General features: G+C 51.9%; 7 protein-coding genes across 7 annotated transcripts; 4 read left to right on the forward strand and 3 right to left on the reverse strand.

Annotated features, from left to right (window-relative positions):
- Nucleotides 1-86: 86 nt before the first annotated feature.
- CC1G_00131 (class III ADH enzyme) lies at nucleotides 87-1,919 on the reverse strand. Its single transcript, XM_001836943.2, has 12 exons — nucleotides 1,781-1,919; nucleotides 1,672-1,718; nucleotides 1,569-1,610; nucleotides 1,445-1,514; nucleotides 1,338-1,391; nucleotides 1,201-1,280; nucleotides 999-1,146; nucleotides 690-937; nucleotides 532-632; nucleotides 397-482; nucleotides 256-344; nucleotides 87-201 (listed from the first exon to the last, which is right to left on the reverse strand). Exons 1-12 carry the CDS (start codon nucleotides 1,914-1,916, stop codon nucleotides 163-165), a joined length of 1,140 nt encoding a protein of 379 aa, XP_001836995.1. The 5' UTR covers nucleotides 1,917-1,919; the 3' UTR covers nucleotides 87-162.
- Nucleotides 1,920-2,221: 302 nt separating this feature from the next.
- Nucleotides 2,222-2,817, forward strand: CC1G_14590 (hypothetical protein; the record flags this gene model as incomplete). Its single annotated transcript, XM_002911113.1, has 2 exons — nucleotides 2,222-2,251; nucleotides 2,299-2,817. The coding sequence occupies 2 exons, from the start codon at nucleotides 2,222-2,224 to the stop codon at nucleotides 2,815-2,817; spliced, it is 549 nt and encodes a 182-aa protein (XP_002911159.1).
- Nucleotides 2,818-3,204: 387 nt separating this feature from the next.
- Nucleotides 3,205-8,358, forward strand: CC1G_14591 (proteasome subunit alpha type 1; the record flags this gene model as incomplete). Its single annotated transcript, XM_002911114.1, has 11 exons — nucleotides 3,205-5,110; nucleotides 5,215-5,524; nucleotides 5,581-6,085; nucleotides 6,135-6,422; nucleotides 6,477-6,915; nucleotides 7,109-7,161; nucleotides 7,218-7,364; nucleotides 7,421-7,524; nucleotides 7,580-7,668; nucleotides 7,724-7,924; nucleotides 7,980-8,358. The coding sequence occupies 11 exons, from the start codon at nucleotides 3,205-3,207 to the stop codon at nucleotides 8,282-8,284; spliced, it is 4,347 nt and encodes a 1,448-aa protein (XP_002911160.1). The 3' UTR covers nucleotides 8,285-8,358.
- A 114-nt stretch (nucleotides 8,359-8,472) lies between these two features.
- Nucleotides 8,473-10,121, reverse strand: CC1G_00134 (electron transfer protein 1; the record flags this gene model as incomplete). The annotated part of the gene is made up of 4 exons (XM_001836946.2): nucleotides 8,473-8,775; nucleotides 8,828-9,015; nucleotides 9,076-9,566; nucleotides 9,619-10,121. 4 exons carry the CDS (start codon nucleotides 10,119-10,121, stop codon nucleotides 8,473-8,475), a joined length of 1,485 nt encoding a protein of 494 aa, XP_001836998.2.
- A 205-nt stretch (nucleotides 10,122-10,326) lies between these two features.
- On the forward strand, nucleotides 10,327-10,983 carry CC1G_00135 (hypothetical protein). The gene is made up of 3 exons (XM_001836947.2): nucleotides 10,327-10,539; nucleotides 10,590-10,717; nucleotides 10,770-10,983. The coding sequence occupies exons 1-3, from the start codon at nucleotides 10,335-10,337 to the stop codon at nucleotides 10,788-10,790; spliced, it is 354 nt and encodes a 117-aa protein (XP_001836999.1). The 5' UTR covers nucleotides 10,327-10,334; the 3' UTR covers nucleotides 10,791-10,983.
- A 617-nt stretch (nucleotides 10,984-11,600) lies between these two features.
- Nucleotides 11,601-13,789, forward strand: CC1G_00136 (hypothetical protein; the record flags this gene model as incomplete). The annotated part of the gene is made up of 10 exons (XM_001836948.2): nucleotides 11,601-11,685; nucleotides 11,741-11,856; nucleotides 11,912-12,192; nucleotides 12,247-12,328; nucleotides 12,379-12,472; nucleotides 12,550-12,996; nucleotides 13,056-13,259; nucleotides 13,322-13,486; nucleotides 13,548-13,668; nucleotides 13,735-13,789. The coding sequence occupies 10 exons, from the start codon at nucleotides 11,601-11,603 to the stop codon at nucleotides 13,787-13,789; spliced, it is 1,650 nt and encodes a 549-aa protein (XP_001837000.2).
- A 62-nt stretch (nucleotides 13,790-13,851) lies between these two features.
- On the reverse strand, nucleotides 13,852-15,050 carry CC1G_00137 (hypothetical protein). Its single transcript, XM_001836949.2, has 5 exons — nucleotides 14,723-15,050; nucleotides 14,491-14,630; nucleotides 14,355-14,432; nucleotides 14,143-14,299; nucleotides 13,852-14,092 (listed from the first exon to the last, which is right to left on the reverse strand). Exons 1-5 carry the CDS (start codon nucleotides 15,020-15,022, stop codon nucleotides 13,964-13,966), a joined length of 804 nt encoding a protein of 267 aa, XP_001837001.2. The 5' UTR covers nucleotides 15,023-15,050; the 3' UTR covers nucleotides 13,852-13,963.
- Between the last annotated feature and the right edge of the window lie 139 nt (nucleotides 15,051-15,189).

Here is a 15,189-nt window from a genome sequence, read left to right on the forward strand (position 1 = left end):
ACACCAATTTCATGATCTTGCAAAACCACTTGGGCACAAGCTGGATGAACACCACGAATCTTAATTGATTGTATAATGATAGATGAGTGTTTACATATTCATTCGTGATGTTCCCGTTGTGCTGCTCTTTCATCGATTCAGTGGATTCTGGGAACTTGCTATTCATTGCATATCGACGACGCATCGGATACATTCGCCGGACTGAAGACATCTATGAGTATGGAGCCATCGACGGTAAAGTGAAGGACAACTTACGTGCATGTCATGGAAGCCTTCGTTGAGCTCTTCCAACTTTCTGTGGTGAGTGACGTACTCATCAACCTTGAGTTTACCGTTCAAGTAATCTAGTGACTTGGGGTTAGACGTGAGTCAACACTTTTTCGAGGTCTCCCTTACCTTCGACCAATCCAGGAATCTCAGTGCGGCCCTTGACGCCGCCGAAAGCAGATCCTCGCCAGACACGTCCGGTGACCAGTTGGAAGCTAACGAAGGGCGTCAAAATTGAACAGGACCTTTAACGTGAAAACATACGGTCGAGTGGAAATTTCTTGACCAGCAGCAGCGACACCAATGACGGTCGAAACACCCCATCCCTTGTGGCAAGCCTCGAGAGCAGCGCGCATGACTTGGACCTACATTCATGCAGCATCGTTAGTTAGCAGTTCTCTCGGTGATCCACATGGACTCACATTTCCAGTGCAGTCAAAGGTAAAATCGAGACCGCCGTCGGTGATCTCGACCAAGTGGTCTTGAATCTTCTTGCCCTCGGGAAGGTCGAGTGGGTTAATGAACTCGGTGGCACCGAATTGTTTGGCCCACGACTCCTTCTTGGGGTTGGTGTCGATGGCAATGATTCGGCTGGCTCCTACGACGGAGGCGGTGGAGATGCATCCGAGACCGATGGCACCACAGCCGAAGACAGCGACGGTAGAGTCCTCTGTTAAATAGAGGGTTAACTGTGACATGTGGAGTGAAGGCTGCACAGCAGAAGGACTAACTGATTCCAGGCTGCTTGACAACAGCTCCCCAGGCGGTGGTGATACCACAACCGAGGAGGCAGACCTTGTCCAAGGGAGCCTTCTTGTTCACGGCGACGACTGATACATCGGCGACGACAGTATACTGGGAGAAGGTCGAAGTACCCATCTGCAACTCTTGATCAGATGCTGAACCATTTCAACAGGACAAGATTCGACGCACGAAGTGGTGGATGGGCTTGCCATTGATAGAGAAACGGCTGGTGTTGTCGGGCATCAATCCCTTGCCTTGAGTGGCTCGAACTGAAAGGGGTGATTAAGAACTTCAAAGCGCCAATGGAGGATGTGATGTCGGATTACCCTTTCCACAGAGGTTAGTCTTCCCGCTCTTGCAGAACTTGCATTCACGGCATTCTAGAGGGTTGGTGAGGACACGAAAAAGATATATGGATAGGGGTTGGACATACCGGCGGTGTAGAGGGGAATAACATGATCGCCGACTGCGACGCTGGTAACGCCCTCGCCAACAGACTCGACCTTGGATCGAAGAAGAGTCAGACACAGATCTACCTGATTATGGACAATACTTACGATACCTCCACCTTCATGACCAAGGATAACGGGGAAGAGACCCTAGCAATCATGATATCTTGATCAGCGCCAATCACCTCAACACTAGACCGATATTGAGTACCTCAGGGTCCTTGCCACTGCGAGTGTACTCGTCCGTGTGACAGATACCTAAAAAAATGTATATAAGCGACGCGGTTCCTTTGAGATTTCCAACAAAACGCCCTTCGTACCAGTATACAAGATACGGATTCTGACTTCGTGGGCCCTGGGGGGAGCGACCTCGACTTCTTCGATCTTCAAGGGCTCTCCAGCACCCCAGCACACAGCAGCTTTGCACTTGATGGTCTTTCCAGCAGTGTCAGACATGGTTACAATGACAGGATAAGGAGATCGCTCTTGGGCATGGACTTGATCTTATATGACGACAGGATTTGTGTTTGTCATCATCGTTCCCCGGCTTTCGTTCGTAAGAATAATTCAACCGTCCCGGAGGCGTCTCTTTTTCCATCTGGGCTACCAATTGACTCATCCGAGGAACGCGTTGGAAGTTGTTGGAAGGTGCCCCCCTTTGGTTCCGGTGAATCCTTTACAGCCTTTTTGGGCATGGGTTACGTTGATAGGGGCTAATCAATGAAACTCATTGCTGTTGCCTTTGTTCAACCTTGACTGCGATGTCCTTTCAGAATATCTACTACAAGCGAGTAAGTTCCATCGATTCCGTCCGAAGATCAACTCACGCGGGTATCAGGCAGTAGCGACTGCCAAAGCGTGCTATGTCTGCTATCGCCCCACGACAACTGTTCTCGCCACGATAAATACCGTCGACTTCCTATACACATGTCCCTCCCATCTGACAGATTTCAACTTCGCATCTCGTATCCCTGATGAAACGGCAAAATCGGGGACCATAGTGTCTGCTGAGGAGATCGAGAAGGTGAAGAGGGAGTGGGAAGAGAAGCAAGCAAGGAAGAAAGCGGAGAAAGAGAAGGCGAAGACTGAGGAAAAGGGGAAAGAGAAAGACACAGAAAACAAGAAGGATGAGAACAGTGAATCGTCGAAAGAAGCGTCTCCAAAGCCAGCGACCAGCCCAAGTGCCCCGCCAGTTAAACCGACCCATGAGCGATACAGTCTTCATCGAGATTTCTTCGCGATGCGACAGCTGGAACACAAGAAACGAAGACAAGCGGCGCAAGCGAAGTCGCTGGCTCCTCGCCTTCCAGGAGCGCCAACAGGTCCGATTTCTCCACCAACAGAGGATAAATATTAGAGTAGGGTCGACATGTACTGTAAATCTGGATCCATTTAGGCGCGCATTTTCGAGGCAATGATTGGTTGAGCGGAGATGGGAGCGGGGCCTCAAATCGGGTAAGGTGAAAATCGCGCTCGTCATGACTATCGCCGATCCCTTCCAGTTGAGTTTTCAACCGTTTCTACCAGCAATTTGCTTGCTGTTCCTATAGACTTTTATTTCTTCTTTTCTAATACCCTTTCGACGACCACTGCAATCGATCTCTCCCTTTGACCATTCCACCACATTTCAAAACTGTTTGATTGGGATTCGCTCCTTGTAAGTCGGACTTGACGTCTCTGTCAGGGGCACCGGCATTGACTGGTTATCAAGTTCTAAACAAGGCCAGAACACATCTTTGTAGGAATGAACAAAAATCCGTTCGTTCCGACCCCGTCCTATACAGCTCCCCAACCACCCCTTCCACCCGGACCACCACCTCCCCAGCCAGCTCAGCCCGACTATTCTGGCTGGTGGGCGTCTGCTGCAGCTCAACAGCCCCACGTCCAGCAGCCCGGCGCAGCTCAATACACCCCCCAATGGACGCCACCGCAGCCTGCACGCCCAGCGCATGACCAAAGCGCGTTGTACGCGAACTACGGTTACGGGAACCAGCCAGGCAATTGGCAAAGGCAACAACAGCAGCAATATCAGCCACAACAACACTATGCCACTCCAGCAGCCCCTCAACCACCGCAGGCTCAGCCAGGATATAATCCATACCAGCCAACTGCCGGCTACCCGCAACCTTACGTACCTCAACCTGCCGTCGCCCCGCCTCCGCAACCTATGGGCCAGGCGGTTTACCCGCCACAGACCCCGCAGCAGCCTTTCTTCAACCCACACCTCCCCCAAGGCCAACCCCAGCAACCCCGGATGCATCATGGGTCTCAACACCAGCCACCAGCAAAGCGCCAACGGTTCGATGGTCCCAACGCTAACCGGCAGAATGCCCCGCCTCCACCCCCGCAGTTTCAGGCTCCGCCCCCACCACCTGGTGGCGGCTCATTCACCGGCCCAACAGGTAGTCGTAACGCCCCGCCATCCGGTCCCAGTCAAATGGGGAGCGGAGGAAGGGTAGGAGGACCAGGAGGCAGAGCCGGTGCTCAAGGTGGACGTGGACGAGGTGGCTCTTTCACGGCAAACAGAGGCGGTGGAGCAAATCGTGGACGAGGGACTGGGAGTACATTCTTAGGGGGTGCTGGAAACGCCAATCGAGGGGGAGGTCCAGGTGGACAGCAAGGTTCTTTGCGGGGTCATGGATCGCGGAACAACTTCGGTGGCCCCAATACACGTCGAGGGGGAGGGTCTTCATTCAACGCGGGCGGATACCATCGTGGATCGTCTTTCCGAAATCGCGACCATTCGACTGCCAACAGAACAGGACCTAGACATGACGGAAGCGGGGGTGCAGGCGGTACTTCCTGCAACAAGGATGCTGCTTTATCACCTTCCTTTTCTAATGTCGGTAAGAAAGACGAGAGTCGCCGGACACTCACAGATTTCAAGATCGTTGGACTTTCAATACCTGAGTTGGATTGGTCATGGGGCGATGTCCCTACTGCCGTTCCATCTCCACCCACAGTGGAAGTAAAACAAGAGGTCACTGACTCGGAGGGCTCTCTCGTTGTTAAACAAGAAAATGCGGACGACAAGTCTAGCCTTCAGGCAGACGCGACTGGCGAAGGCAATGATGGCTCGACCACCGAAATCAAGCCTGATATTTCTGCTCAGACTGCAACCTCTGAGGAAACACCTGCATCTGATATCAAGTCATCGCCCGAAACTCAAGGGCAAGCTGCGTCTTCTCGTTATCCTTCTGATTTGAATGGCGCCAATCCACCCCCTTCCCGGTTGCGGATTTATTTCCATACACCGGTGACTGCTGATGATTCCCGTCCTATTCCTCACAACCCATCTCCCTTGTTCGAAGAGAGCCGAAAGGGCAAACGGAAGAAGTTGGACGACGACGATGGAGATCTGGAGGAAGGGCGTGCTCCCCCTCCACCCCCCCAGATGAGTGGGTTGAACGACGATAGATCCAGCATAGCTGCGAGTGTTGCTCCCAGCGTGGCTGAAACTGCCAGTGAAGGCGATTGGCTGATGGCTGCTATCGTTGAAGGTGAGGAAGATGCAGAGGGGGTGGTTGATACTGCTCATGAGGAAGTTGGTGCCGATGGAGCTGGACAAGGGGGAGAGGTGAAGGCTGATGCCCACCACGAAGAGTTGGATGATTTGGATGCAGAAGGCGAGGTAGAGACTCTCATGGATGGTGAGCATTTGTTCCATCGCCTCTGCAGTAACCATTCGCGTCCAAGGCTGGTTGGAGGCCGAGTCGCGCGCATGTTCCTGACTTTGATTTTTCTTTCCTTCAAGGAGATAATCTTGATGACGACGTTGACATGGCTGGAGGAGAAATGCTCACCACGGAGGCCTCTGCCCCTGAGACGCAAAGTCTCAATGCGCCTGCTGTTTCTAACGGCGCCCCTGCTCCCGAGAACGATGCCCCTGCGCCGGATATTCCATCTGAACCCGTCGCCTCCTCTGATGGACCTGTGAATGACTCTCCTGGTGCTGTGGTTGATGACAAGCAGCAGGAGTTGGATCCTTCCCAATTGAGCGCGATGGCTGAATTGCCTGCACCCTCTGAGCCCCAGTCTCAAGCACCCGCTCCTGTTGAATCTGCGTCCGTATCCAATCCATTTAGTCTTGCTTACTTGAATACTCATGGTTCTGGTTTAGAAATGATGTCGCTAACAATCCTGATTCTGTTGACACGCAGGTCCAGGATACTCCGCTACCCGTCAATGGAACCACCAAGACCTTGGAAGCAGCTTCAGCGGACCCTACCTTGCTAATAGTCGAAACACAGGAGACCACGCAGATCGACACAGACGCACAAACTACAGCAAATGTCGACCAGACTCTAAAGGATGCACCACAATCGCAAGGCCAGGGTCAAGAGGATGCGCCACAGCCGCAAGAACCCGTTCCCGATGCGCCCAAGTCACCTTCGCCAAAGCACCCCGAGGACATCGATGCTGCTCCGCCCACTAAACAAGAGCCCTCAGGCCCCGCATCTCCTTCTGCCAATCGCTTGGCCGTCTCATATGCTGGAGGAAATCGACGTTTCGTAATCAACGCTGAAATAGTTTCTTCCTTCCAATTGTTCCGCCAAGAAGGACGAATTGAGGTCAATCTCGACCTCTCGAAAGACAGCGGCTACGATGGCCTCAAAGGCCTTCTGGTAAGTGCTATCTGTATCCCGATTTCCATCGCTTCTAATGACCGGACAGGTTGAGACACTCTCTGAAGAATCAAAGACCTATGTTACTATCCCTGGTGTTCTTGACTCTGCCACCGAGTCCGACGACTCAGTTCCTCCCTTCTTCAAGTTGCCTCTGCCGGCTTCTATCCAACTTCTTGTCCACCTTGACACAAGTCGACCATTGTCGGACCCTAAATGGGCCAAAACCGGGGATGTCCAAGAATGGTTGAAGAGTATGTTTGGACGGATGTTCTGGGTTGCTGGGGATGCGGCCGAAGGTTGGGAGAAGAAGATCCACGTTGTTGATCCCGACCCGGTAAGCCCCATTCGCACAAAAGACCTTGTAGCACTGTACTGAATCCACCTTTAGCCCCCGACTATTTGGACCTTCTTGGATGGGTGGGCAACCCATTCTCCTGTTGGCGCTGTTACAGAACGACAACGGTTCTTGAAGACCCACATGACGGAAACTGACAACATCTTGGAAATCTTGTTGCGCCTTGTCCGTGGGGAGCGAGCTACTCCGTTCTCGCACAACACTCCTCAAATCTCCGTTCCATCACTATCAGGCCCTCTCCTTTCAGCCCTGACTCCAGGCTCGGCCCATGGTGCTCAACAAACTCACGTCTCGCTGGCTGTTCTTGCTATTTTCCGACTTACAGTGGAGTATGCGAAGAAGGCCCTTGGTGACGAGAAGGGCAAGACTGAAGCAGAGGAGAAAGTTGGGGATATCATTCGATGCCTACCTTCCCACCTCATTTACAAGAGTCTGGACGGCATGTTCAAAGAGTGGAAAATGGAGAAGAAGGGTGGCAGATGAACACATACGTTACCGTTGTTTTGTCCTTGTATCACTATTGTATCGTTTTGCATTAGCTCTAATACCATGATGGCTGCAGTTTACGCGCTGAAAGCTGAGCATTGAATCTGCGACCAGAGTTACAGTACTCGACTGTCGCGAATCCCGATCAAAGGAGATGCCCGACACGTGATCTCATTGAGGACTTCGCGGACGTTCGACGCGTCATCTTGAGCTTCAGCAACGACCAACCATGGTGAGTATTGATTCGCTTGTACTCTAGTCAATGACACTGATAAGTGCTTCGAATAGTTCAGAAACACCTACGACTCCGATAACACCGTTTTCTCACCCCAAGGTCGATTGCACCAAGTTGAATATGCTCTAGAGGCCGTGAAGCAAGGTTCTGCAGCTGTTGGACTGCGCTCAAAGACGCATTCTGTTTTATTGGCGCTGAAGGTATGGACCATAGTGTATCCTGATAGAAAGACTCTGAACTTCCACGTTTACTATAGCGATCGACTGGAGAATTGGCCTCTTATCAACAGAAGATGTTCCGCATAGATGACCATGTTGGAATCGCGATTGCGGGACTGACCTCGGACGCGCGTGTATTGAGGTGCGTGCAACTGGTACTGTCTCTGAGGAATAAGCTTACGATTGCCAATGTGTAGCAATTTCATGAGACAACAAGCCATGTCTTCGCGAATGATCTTCAACCGACCAATTCCCGTGAACCGACTTGTCTCTGCGATTGCCGATAGTATGTTCTTGGTACCTGTTCCCAAAACTTTTTCAACTGACTTTATACATGCTAGAGGCGCAGGTTAACACTCAGGAATATGGGCGAAGGCCTTATGGTGTTGGCTTCCTTGTCATCGGGCAGGATAGCACAGGTCCCCACCTCTACGAATTCTCGCCCTCTGGAAACTCTTACGAATACTACGCCATGTCAATCGGTGCCAGGAGTCAAAGCGCTAAAACGTACTTGGAGAAACACTACGAGAGCTTTGCTGATTGTGAGTGCTCCCAGTCAGTCCATACCAGATACCGAGTGCTCAACATTGATCCAAGGCTCCCTGGAAGACCTTGTACGACACGGCCTGCACGCTCTCCGAGAAACACTGCAGCAAGACAAAGAACTTACAATTAACAACACTGAAATCGGCATTTGTGGACCCGCCAGCGAATTCGAAACCAATGTCCCTCCATCAGGTCCTTTCAGGATTCTTGAGAACGACAAAGTAGAGCCTTTCCTCAAAACGATCGTTCCAAAGGAAGAGTTGGCTGCTCCCGCAGCTGCCCCCGCACCCGCTGCACCAGCGGCAACAGCAGCACCTGGAACGTCAGCCGATGAAGATGTACAGATGCAAGAGTAGATTGGTTTTCGTTGACTTTGTGATTTGTATTAATACCAGGATTAGCGACCGGAATGACGACTATATCTCTACGTTCCCCGGGATATTTCAATGAGTGGTGATAATAAATGTCCTAGGTAGGTTAGCTTCTATGTTTGTTCATAAGCAGGGGGGTAGACAGCATGAAAGTGTGAAGGAGTGGGCTGGTTTTACTTCTTCTGAGCGGCTGCCTTGGCTGCGCGCCAGAGTCGTGCAGCGGCAGAGGGTTGTCGGAGAGTGATGAGGACGTGGGTCATGGCACTAAGAAGCATGACACTTCCGGCTTGGTGGGCGGCAGCCAATGGGACTGGGACAAGGTACAACAAGGTGCTGATACCGAGAAGAACTTGAATGTTGGCCATGGCAAAGGCGGCAGTGATCGCTGTCCTAGTCAGAGGGGGCAAAGCAGCTCGCACAGCTGTCTTAAAGGTCGATGCATACAGGGCAGCGGTGCCGAGATAAGTGGTCGTCGCCTGCATGGAGAGTTTAGTATCGAAGGAAGATGGGATTGAGGTCTGAACGTACCAAGACACGGTGGTCGAACTGAACGGTCGTGGGGTTCTCGAAGATATTCCTCCACCACAAATCAGACTTGTCAGCGCTCTTGGCATAGGCCGGATCGAAGAGCTCGTCAGCGGGGGGTGCGAGACGCCCACCCATGAGGGGGAATTCGTTGTAGAGAAGACCTGCGTCCAAACCAGCAACGAAGGCGCCTGTGATAAAATAATAAACTGATTAATATCAACCGTCACAACATTGATGAAAAAGCGCACCTGAGAGGGCCGTCAAGAACACCAAACCAGTCAATACCCATGAAGCCGCCTTCACCCTCTTAACAAGAGGGTTCTGGAGGATGTTGGCAATGTTCTGATTGGCCGCACCACTCCAAGCAGCGCCGTTTGCAAACTTCCAATCCTTAATGACTGCAATGCCAGTGCCAAACATGCCGAGGTAAAGCAAGAAGGCAAGCCCGAGGTGTGAAGCCAGACGGTATTGCGACACGCGAGGGACGGCTCCGGGGGTTTCCAAAACCGACTCTTCCAATCCAGATTTGACCATGTACCAGCCCATGGCGCCTTGCGCACCGAGGAGAAGGGACAGGCCAAGCATGCGCTTCGTCATAGAACTGTTGATCTTCTTGCGCATGGCGAAGTAGGCCAGGGGACCGATGAAAGCGACACCAATGAGACGACCGAGGATTCGATGACCCCATTCCATGTAGAAGATGAACTTGAAGTCATCCAACGTGGCTTGGGAGTTGAGCCTGAAGCAGGGTCTTTAGCATTCGGAAGAAGATGGACGGAGAAGGCACGTACATTTTGAATTCCGGTGTGGCCTTGTACTTGTCGAACTCTTCCATCCATTCTTCATGGCTGAGAGGAGGAAGGATGCCAGTGATTGGTCTCCATTCCGTGATGCTGAGTCCGGCTTCCGTAAGACGTGTCACACCCCCGACGACGATGACTGCGAATACCAATGTTGAGGAGAACAGGAGCCAAGCGCCAACAGTTTTGTTGGCGAGAACGGGCAGCGGTGCTGGAGGAGGTTCGGCTGAATCGGCGGTGGCGCTAGTCTGTTCCGTCTTTGCTGACGAGTGGAGTCTCGCTTGGTTCATGCATCGAAGGATACGTGAGCCAGGAAGGTACGACTTTGTGACATTTGCCCTGGTCAAAATGCCAGCTGGACGGGCAGCGGAAAAAGGCGAATTCGAACGGGGAAGTACGGACGAAATGAAGGACCTCAGTGGTAGTCGAGAGGGTATTGAACGCGATGTCGCTTGACAGCGCACTGAGCACGACCTCAGCACGTTAAGCAGCATTTTTTGCCGCTTTGTGAGTGACTAGTTGGGCGTCGTCGTCGTGGTTTGCGGTGAAGGGCCAAATTCGTCCAACGAATCGAGAAGCGGACGAGAACCTTTTCGATCACGACTGCCATTTTTGTGCTGGCTTGGCGCGGACTTGGCATTTGCTTTGCTGACCAATGGCAACGGAACGAATACGGAGACGCGCTTGACTCTCTGACCCCGACGAACATGTGGCTTCAACGACTATTCCCTACCGTCCTGGCTCGTTCCTCGACAGCGACAACGACACGTCTATTCACCGTGTCTGCAGCACTTAAAAATGGAAATTCACCCATTACACCCCCACCTGGACTCCCAGAACGGGAACAGACCATTTACAAGAAGCTGATTGACCGATTTTCACCGTCTCAACTACAGGTGGAGGATGTGTCTGGTACGCTTTATCGGCGAACATGAAGTTTTAGAGGCTAATTGAACCGATAGGGGGCTGTGGGACCTTCTATGCTATTGTCATTGCAAGCGAGAACTTCAAAGGCTTGCCGATAGTAAAGCAACATCGTTTGGTCACTGATACACTGAAAAAGGAGATTGAAGGAATTCATGGACTTCAGGTACGACATATTCACTCCTAGAAAGCTTGCGTTGTACTGACCTGTAACATAGCTTAAGACAATCCCTCAGTAAAAGAAAGCCTGGGCTCGTGCCATGTCGACTCCGCTCGCTGGCTTATTTATTGCACACTAGACCTCGGGAAGGAGACAGATGTCTTCTTCGTCCTCAGTGCTCCTCGTGGTCTCCCCCGGGAATCAACGGGGCTCTGTCATTGGTATCTCCCATTCTGTCATACCAGACTAATCGCATTTCCGTGTTAGACCTACATCCACCTCTATTCCTTATATAACCTCGACATTTCGTCAGTCATGATTGAGACCCTGCGTTACCGAAGGTCTCTCCAACCTCTCCGCGGTCTTCTTATGCGCTCCATCTTCCTCAACCTTAGAACCTGGAAAGCGCGAAGCGCGAAATCGGTCACGCCTGGGTAAGGGACGCTTGTCCGACCTGGAGGAAGCATTCCATAGTCTGTTCTTTTCTCACCAATAACCGGAACGTTATTTTGATAATATTATCGGACAATTGTCTAGGATATTGGCGGATTATATTGAACCACGAGGACAAGCCTCGCCCACCCCACCGCTGCGAAGGCTTGTCGGTATTCAAAGCGGTAACAGACCCGCAAATCTATGATGAAGGGCACCACTTTCCTCGTTGCCAATCAGGAGTTATGCTTCTTTTTCTCGCATTCAAGCTTCTTCAGACTCCTCGTGGCTCTTCTTTCTCGTACACGCGAGCGAGCACATCCCGGACTTACTATTCTATCATGCCCGATGTTTTCCCCTCATGCCCACGTATGGGAACACTTCTTGCGGGGCCGCGTTAAAATAGAGGCAAGGGGAGGGATGAAAAAAGGGAGAGGGCATTTCCCGTTCCTACACGATGCGGCTGCTCTCAGTTTCTAGCCTCTTTCTCTTTGGATTGGCAGCGGTCGTCACCGCCACCCCAGACACACTTCAAGACGGAGGTCTGTCCTTCCCTGCCTTGCCAAAGCTCAACTCAAATTTGGTCTCCAAATTTAGATGACCTGAACTCGGGTTACAACGGAGAGCATCACCTCGACCCTAACTTTGTCACAAGTGACAGATTTGGAGTGGAATGGACCTTTAGGCCCGAGCTCGACTATGGATTTGAACGGGTAGGGACTGGCACAGTATCACCCGCCCAGACTTGTCACTAATCCCTCTTCGCAGTTCATGGCCAAACCCCTCGTTTACACGGCGAGGAATGGCAGGAAGGTCTTGATTGCCGCTGCCTCTAGCAACACCATCTACGTCCTTGACGCTAGGACAGGCGAGGTCATCAATAAGCGGCAACTTCGCCAGCCATACGAAGAGCCCGCTTTGCCATGTGGAGACCTTCAGCCTCATAATGGAATCCTTGGCACTCCCGTTATTGACCGCAAGACTGGGACATTGTACGTCTTCGCAAAGGGGTATAGAGACGACAATCCCGCCGGGCCTTTCAGTTCCGTGTAAGTGGCGGAGAGCTTCTTGGTGCTGGGACATGTTACTTATGCCTGCGCCAGTTTCTGGGCCCATGCTGTCGACGCTATTACTTTGGAAGAGCGACCCGGTTTCCCTACTCTCATTGATGGTCCTGCTTCGAACGTAAGTGGGCTTTCTTAAGTATTCTGACGGAGGTCTTAGTCCATATCTAGGACCCGCAAAGATACTTCGTCGGTGGAATTCATCTCCAACGACCCTCCTTGAAACTCCACAACGGCGTCGTCTACGGTGCCTTTGGAAGTGGCTGTGGATCTTTCAACCACACCGGCAAGTAAATTCACTTTCCTTTATACCACTCACGGCCTCACCCATTTGCTCTTTAGGCTGGATCGCAGCCGTCAACGGACGCTCCGGTGAAGTCATCCAACGCTTCGTAACCCAGTCTGGTCCCGAGGCACCCTCCGTTGAAGGTGGTTTCTTTGCTGGTGGTGGGGGCGGCTCAATCTGGCAAGCTGGTACTGGCTTCTCCACGGACCGCCAGGACCGCCTCTTCGTCGCTGTCGGAGACGGCAGGGTCTTCGACCACACCTTCCCGGCTGCTGAGGGACGTGAAGTCGGGAGCATCTTGGAGGGCACAATCTTGAACTTGAAGGTTAACCGGGATGGGAGCTTGACTCCTCAGGATCATTTCAGACTGTCAAAGTATAGCGAGCTCGGAAGCTCGGCTAGGGATCAAGGGTCCGGTGGGTTGACCATCTTGGATCCCAAGTACTTCTCGATCCCAGGGGTAGCCAGGAAGTTGGCCATTGCTGGTGGGCAAAGTGGTGTCTGTGCGTTCTCCTCGAGGTGTTGTTCGCCTGCGACCGTCGCTGATCCTCAATCTTTACAGTCAACATCTTGAACCTGGACAACCTCGGAGGATACAGGCAAGGACCGAACGGCACGGACAACGTCATTCAAACGATCCCTGTACCGGGGACCATCCCTGGCTTGATCTACGGCAACTTCGGTAGCTATCCTGGCGAGGGAGGATACATCTACGTCAAACCTGTCGGCTTGCGCTCCATCTATGTTTACAAGTTCAACCGCAAAGGTAACGAGAGAACCCTTCTCGCTTCAAAATTTTGTGCTAAGGAATGTATTCGGATTTACTAGGACCTGAATATTTCACCCTCGTTGCAACAAGCGAAGAGCCTGCATCGACTGCCGTGGGCAGTGGGTCTCCTGTCGTGACCACGAACAGGGGGCGACCTGGTACTGGCATTCTGTGGGTGGCGGACATCAACCAAGGCCTCACTGCCTATCACGCAGTTCCTCAGAGTGAGTAAATACATTGGACTGCGACGAAGTGAAGGGCTGATAAACCTTTCGCAATGTCCAGATGGAACCCTCGTTCGCATTCCCATCCCTGCAGTTGGCCGACCCAAGTTCCAACGACCTGTGTTCTACGATAGCCGAGTTTACCTTGTGACAACTGATGGTTATGTTGTTGCCTATGGAAGGTGGGTTTATTGTCCCTCCCGCTCTTCGTTTGTCAGATTCGATGGAGAATACTGATGTGATGATAGGAAACCGAGGGACAGTGAACAACCTCGACGACAGCCGAGGTGGTGGCGCAATTGAACGAGCGGATGAAAGACGGATTCCTGATGTATGACAACGTGTTCACGATAGCGCTTCGATGTGACCTCGATCAAATGAACTCCTATATTTAATTCTGACAACCGGAAACTACCAAATAAAACCCGTATTATTTCGACCTTTTAAACCCGGAAAACCCAAGCGAGAGAAAGCATCTCAATCCTTGACCTTGTACAACCGCATCAATGTGATCGCCTCTCGATTGTAGCTTGCGCGATTGGGGTCATCGTCTACTTCTTTCCAATTAAACTTCTTTTTCAGCATAGAGAAGAAACGTTTATCCGCCTAGAAAGATGTCGGTAAGGGTCGGGTGAAGGCATAGATAGAAGACCGACCTTTCTCCTCTTCTTGTAACAGAAGAGAATCTCTGTGTCCTTTGTTGATAGCCGGTCGAGGGTCTCGACGAGTAAAGGGAACGCGGGTTCAAAGTAGACACAATCGGCGGCTAGGATCACGTCCGGCTTGGGAATTGTCGAGGGTATGGGTTGCGCCCTGTCAGCCGTCAGGTCGGTAACTGGTTGATCATGGTCAACTGCAGAGGTCGCACCAATCGAGTTCTGCAACAACGACGTTGTCATTAAGATCGTTCAATAAGACATTGCGCTGCATTATCGGCAACAGAGGACTTGGAAGAGTAGATGAGATAGAGTATCTCAGCAAGATATAAGCGAAAACAGGCTTGCCTTTGATCTGTTATCCATACTTTGCAGTTCCCAAAGAGCCCTGCAACCAAACCTACCAGTCCAGTCCCCGATCCCAGCTCGAGTACGTTCCGATTGCGCAGATGAGTCGGACCCTTGTGCACGAGATAGGTGGCTAGAATCTATGCGGAAGGGTGTGATAGGGGGAAGAAAGAGGGCGACAATCTCAGGGATCCGCACATGGAGCACATGGAGCGAAAGCAGATATATGTACCTGTCCTGCAGGCCAGGCTATCCCACCACACCCGGGCGACGCATCGACCGATAAGGAGAGATCCAGAGGATGCGGAATGGAATCCCAGTGGTGGGAGAACGATAACTTCAGAGTACCACCTTTTTCGTCGAGGAAATTGGATTGCGAGGGTAGAAAGCTTAGGAGATGGGTGTGACACGATGGAGGGACGGTTACGATCGATTCCTCGGTGTCCATTAGATGCCGCAGCGGGTCTTTCAGATCTTGCTCCTCCTCGACCTCCAGCTCGGCGTTGACTCCAGGCTCCACGACCAGTCCCATCAGAAAGAAATCGCGTATGTTGTGAAAGAGTTTGAGCTTTTGAGAACGTTTGAGGGCCTCGAGGCAGATACGGGATGGCGCGACAAATGATAAAACCGAAATTAAGGAAAATTTCCAGGCCGTTATCGCACTTGGGTTATAATTGCACACAGATTCCGGACGGCACC

This window comes from Coprinopsis cinerea, assembly GCF_000182895.1.
Source record: "Coprinopsis cinerea okayama7#130 chromosome 5 map unlocalized cont3.5, whole genome shotgun sequence".
Taxonomy (NCBI): Eukaryota; Fungi; Basidiomycota; class Agaricomycetes; order Agaricales; family Psathyrellaceae; genus Coprinopsis; species Coprinopsis cinerea.

Bases quoted from the DNA above. Each gene is read 5' to 3' on its own strand.
- CC1G_00137 (XM_001836949.2), bottom strand. From the start codon at position 15,022: ATGGGACTGGTCGTGGAGCCTGGAGTCAACGCCGAGCTGGAGGTCGAG. The intron at 14,433-14,490 runs GCAAGCCTGTTT...TACTCTTCCAAG, and splicing joins GTATGGATAACAGATCAAAG to TCCTCTGTTGCCGATAATGC. The intron at 14,300-14,354 runs GTGCGACCTCTG...GACGGCTGACAG, and splicing joins GTTGTTGCAGAACTCGATTG to GGCGCAACCCATACCCTCGA.
- CC1G_00131 (XM_001836943.2), bottom strand. From the start codon at position 1,916: ATGTCTGACACTGCTGGAAAGACCATCAAGTGCAAAGCTGCTGTGTGC. The intron at 1,392-1,444 runs GTATGTCCAACC...CCAACCCTCTAG, and splicing joins TATTCCCCTCTACACCGCCG to AATGCCGTGAATGCAAGTTC. The intron at 1,281-1,337 runs GTAATCCGACAT...CACCCCTTTCAG, and splicing joins GACTAACCTCTGTGGAAAGG to TTCGAGCCACTCAAGGCAAG.
- CC1G_00135 (XM_001836947.2), top strand. From the start codon at position 10,335: ATGTGGCTTCAACGACTATTCCCTACCGTCCTGGCTCGTTCCTCGACA. The intron at 10,540-10,589 runs GTACGCTTTATC...TTGAACCGATAG, and splicing joins ACAGGTGGAGGATGTGTCTG to GGGGCTGTGGGACCTTCTAT. The intron at 10,718-10,769 runs GTACGACATATT...CCTGTAACATAG, and splicing joins AAGGAATTCATGGACTTCAG to CTTAAGACAATCCCTCAGTA.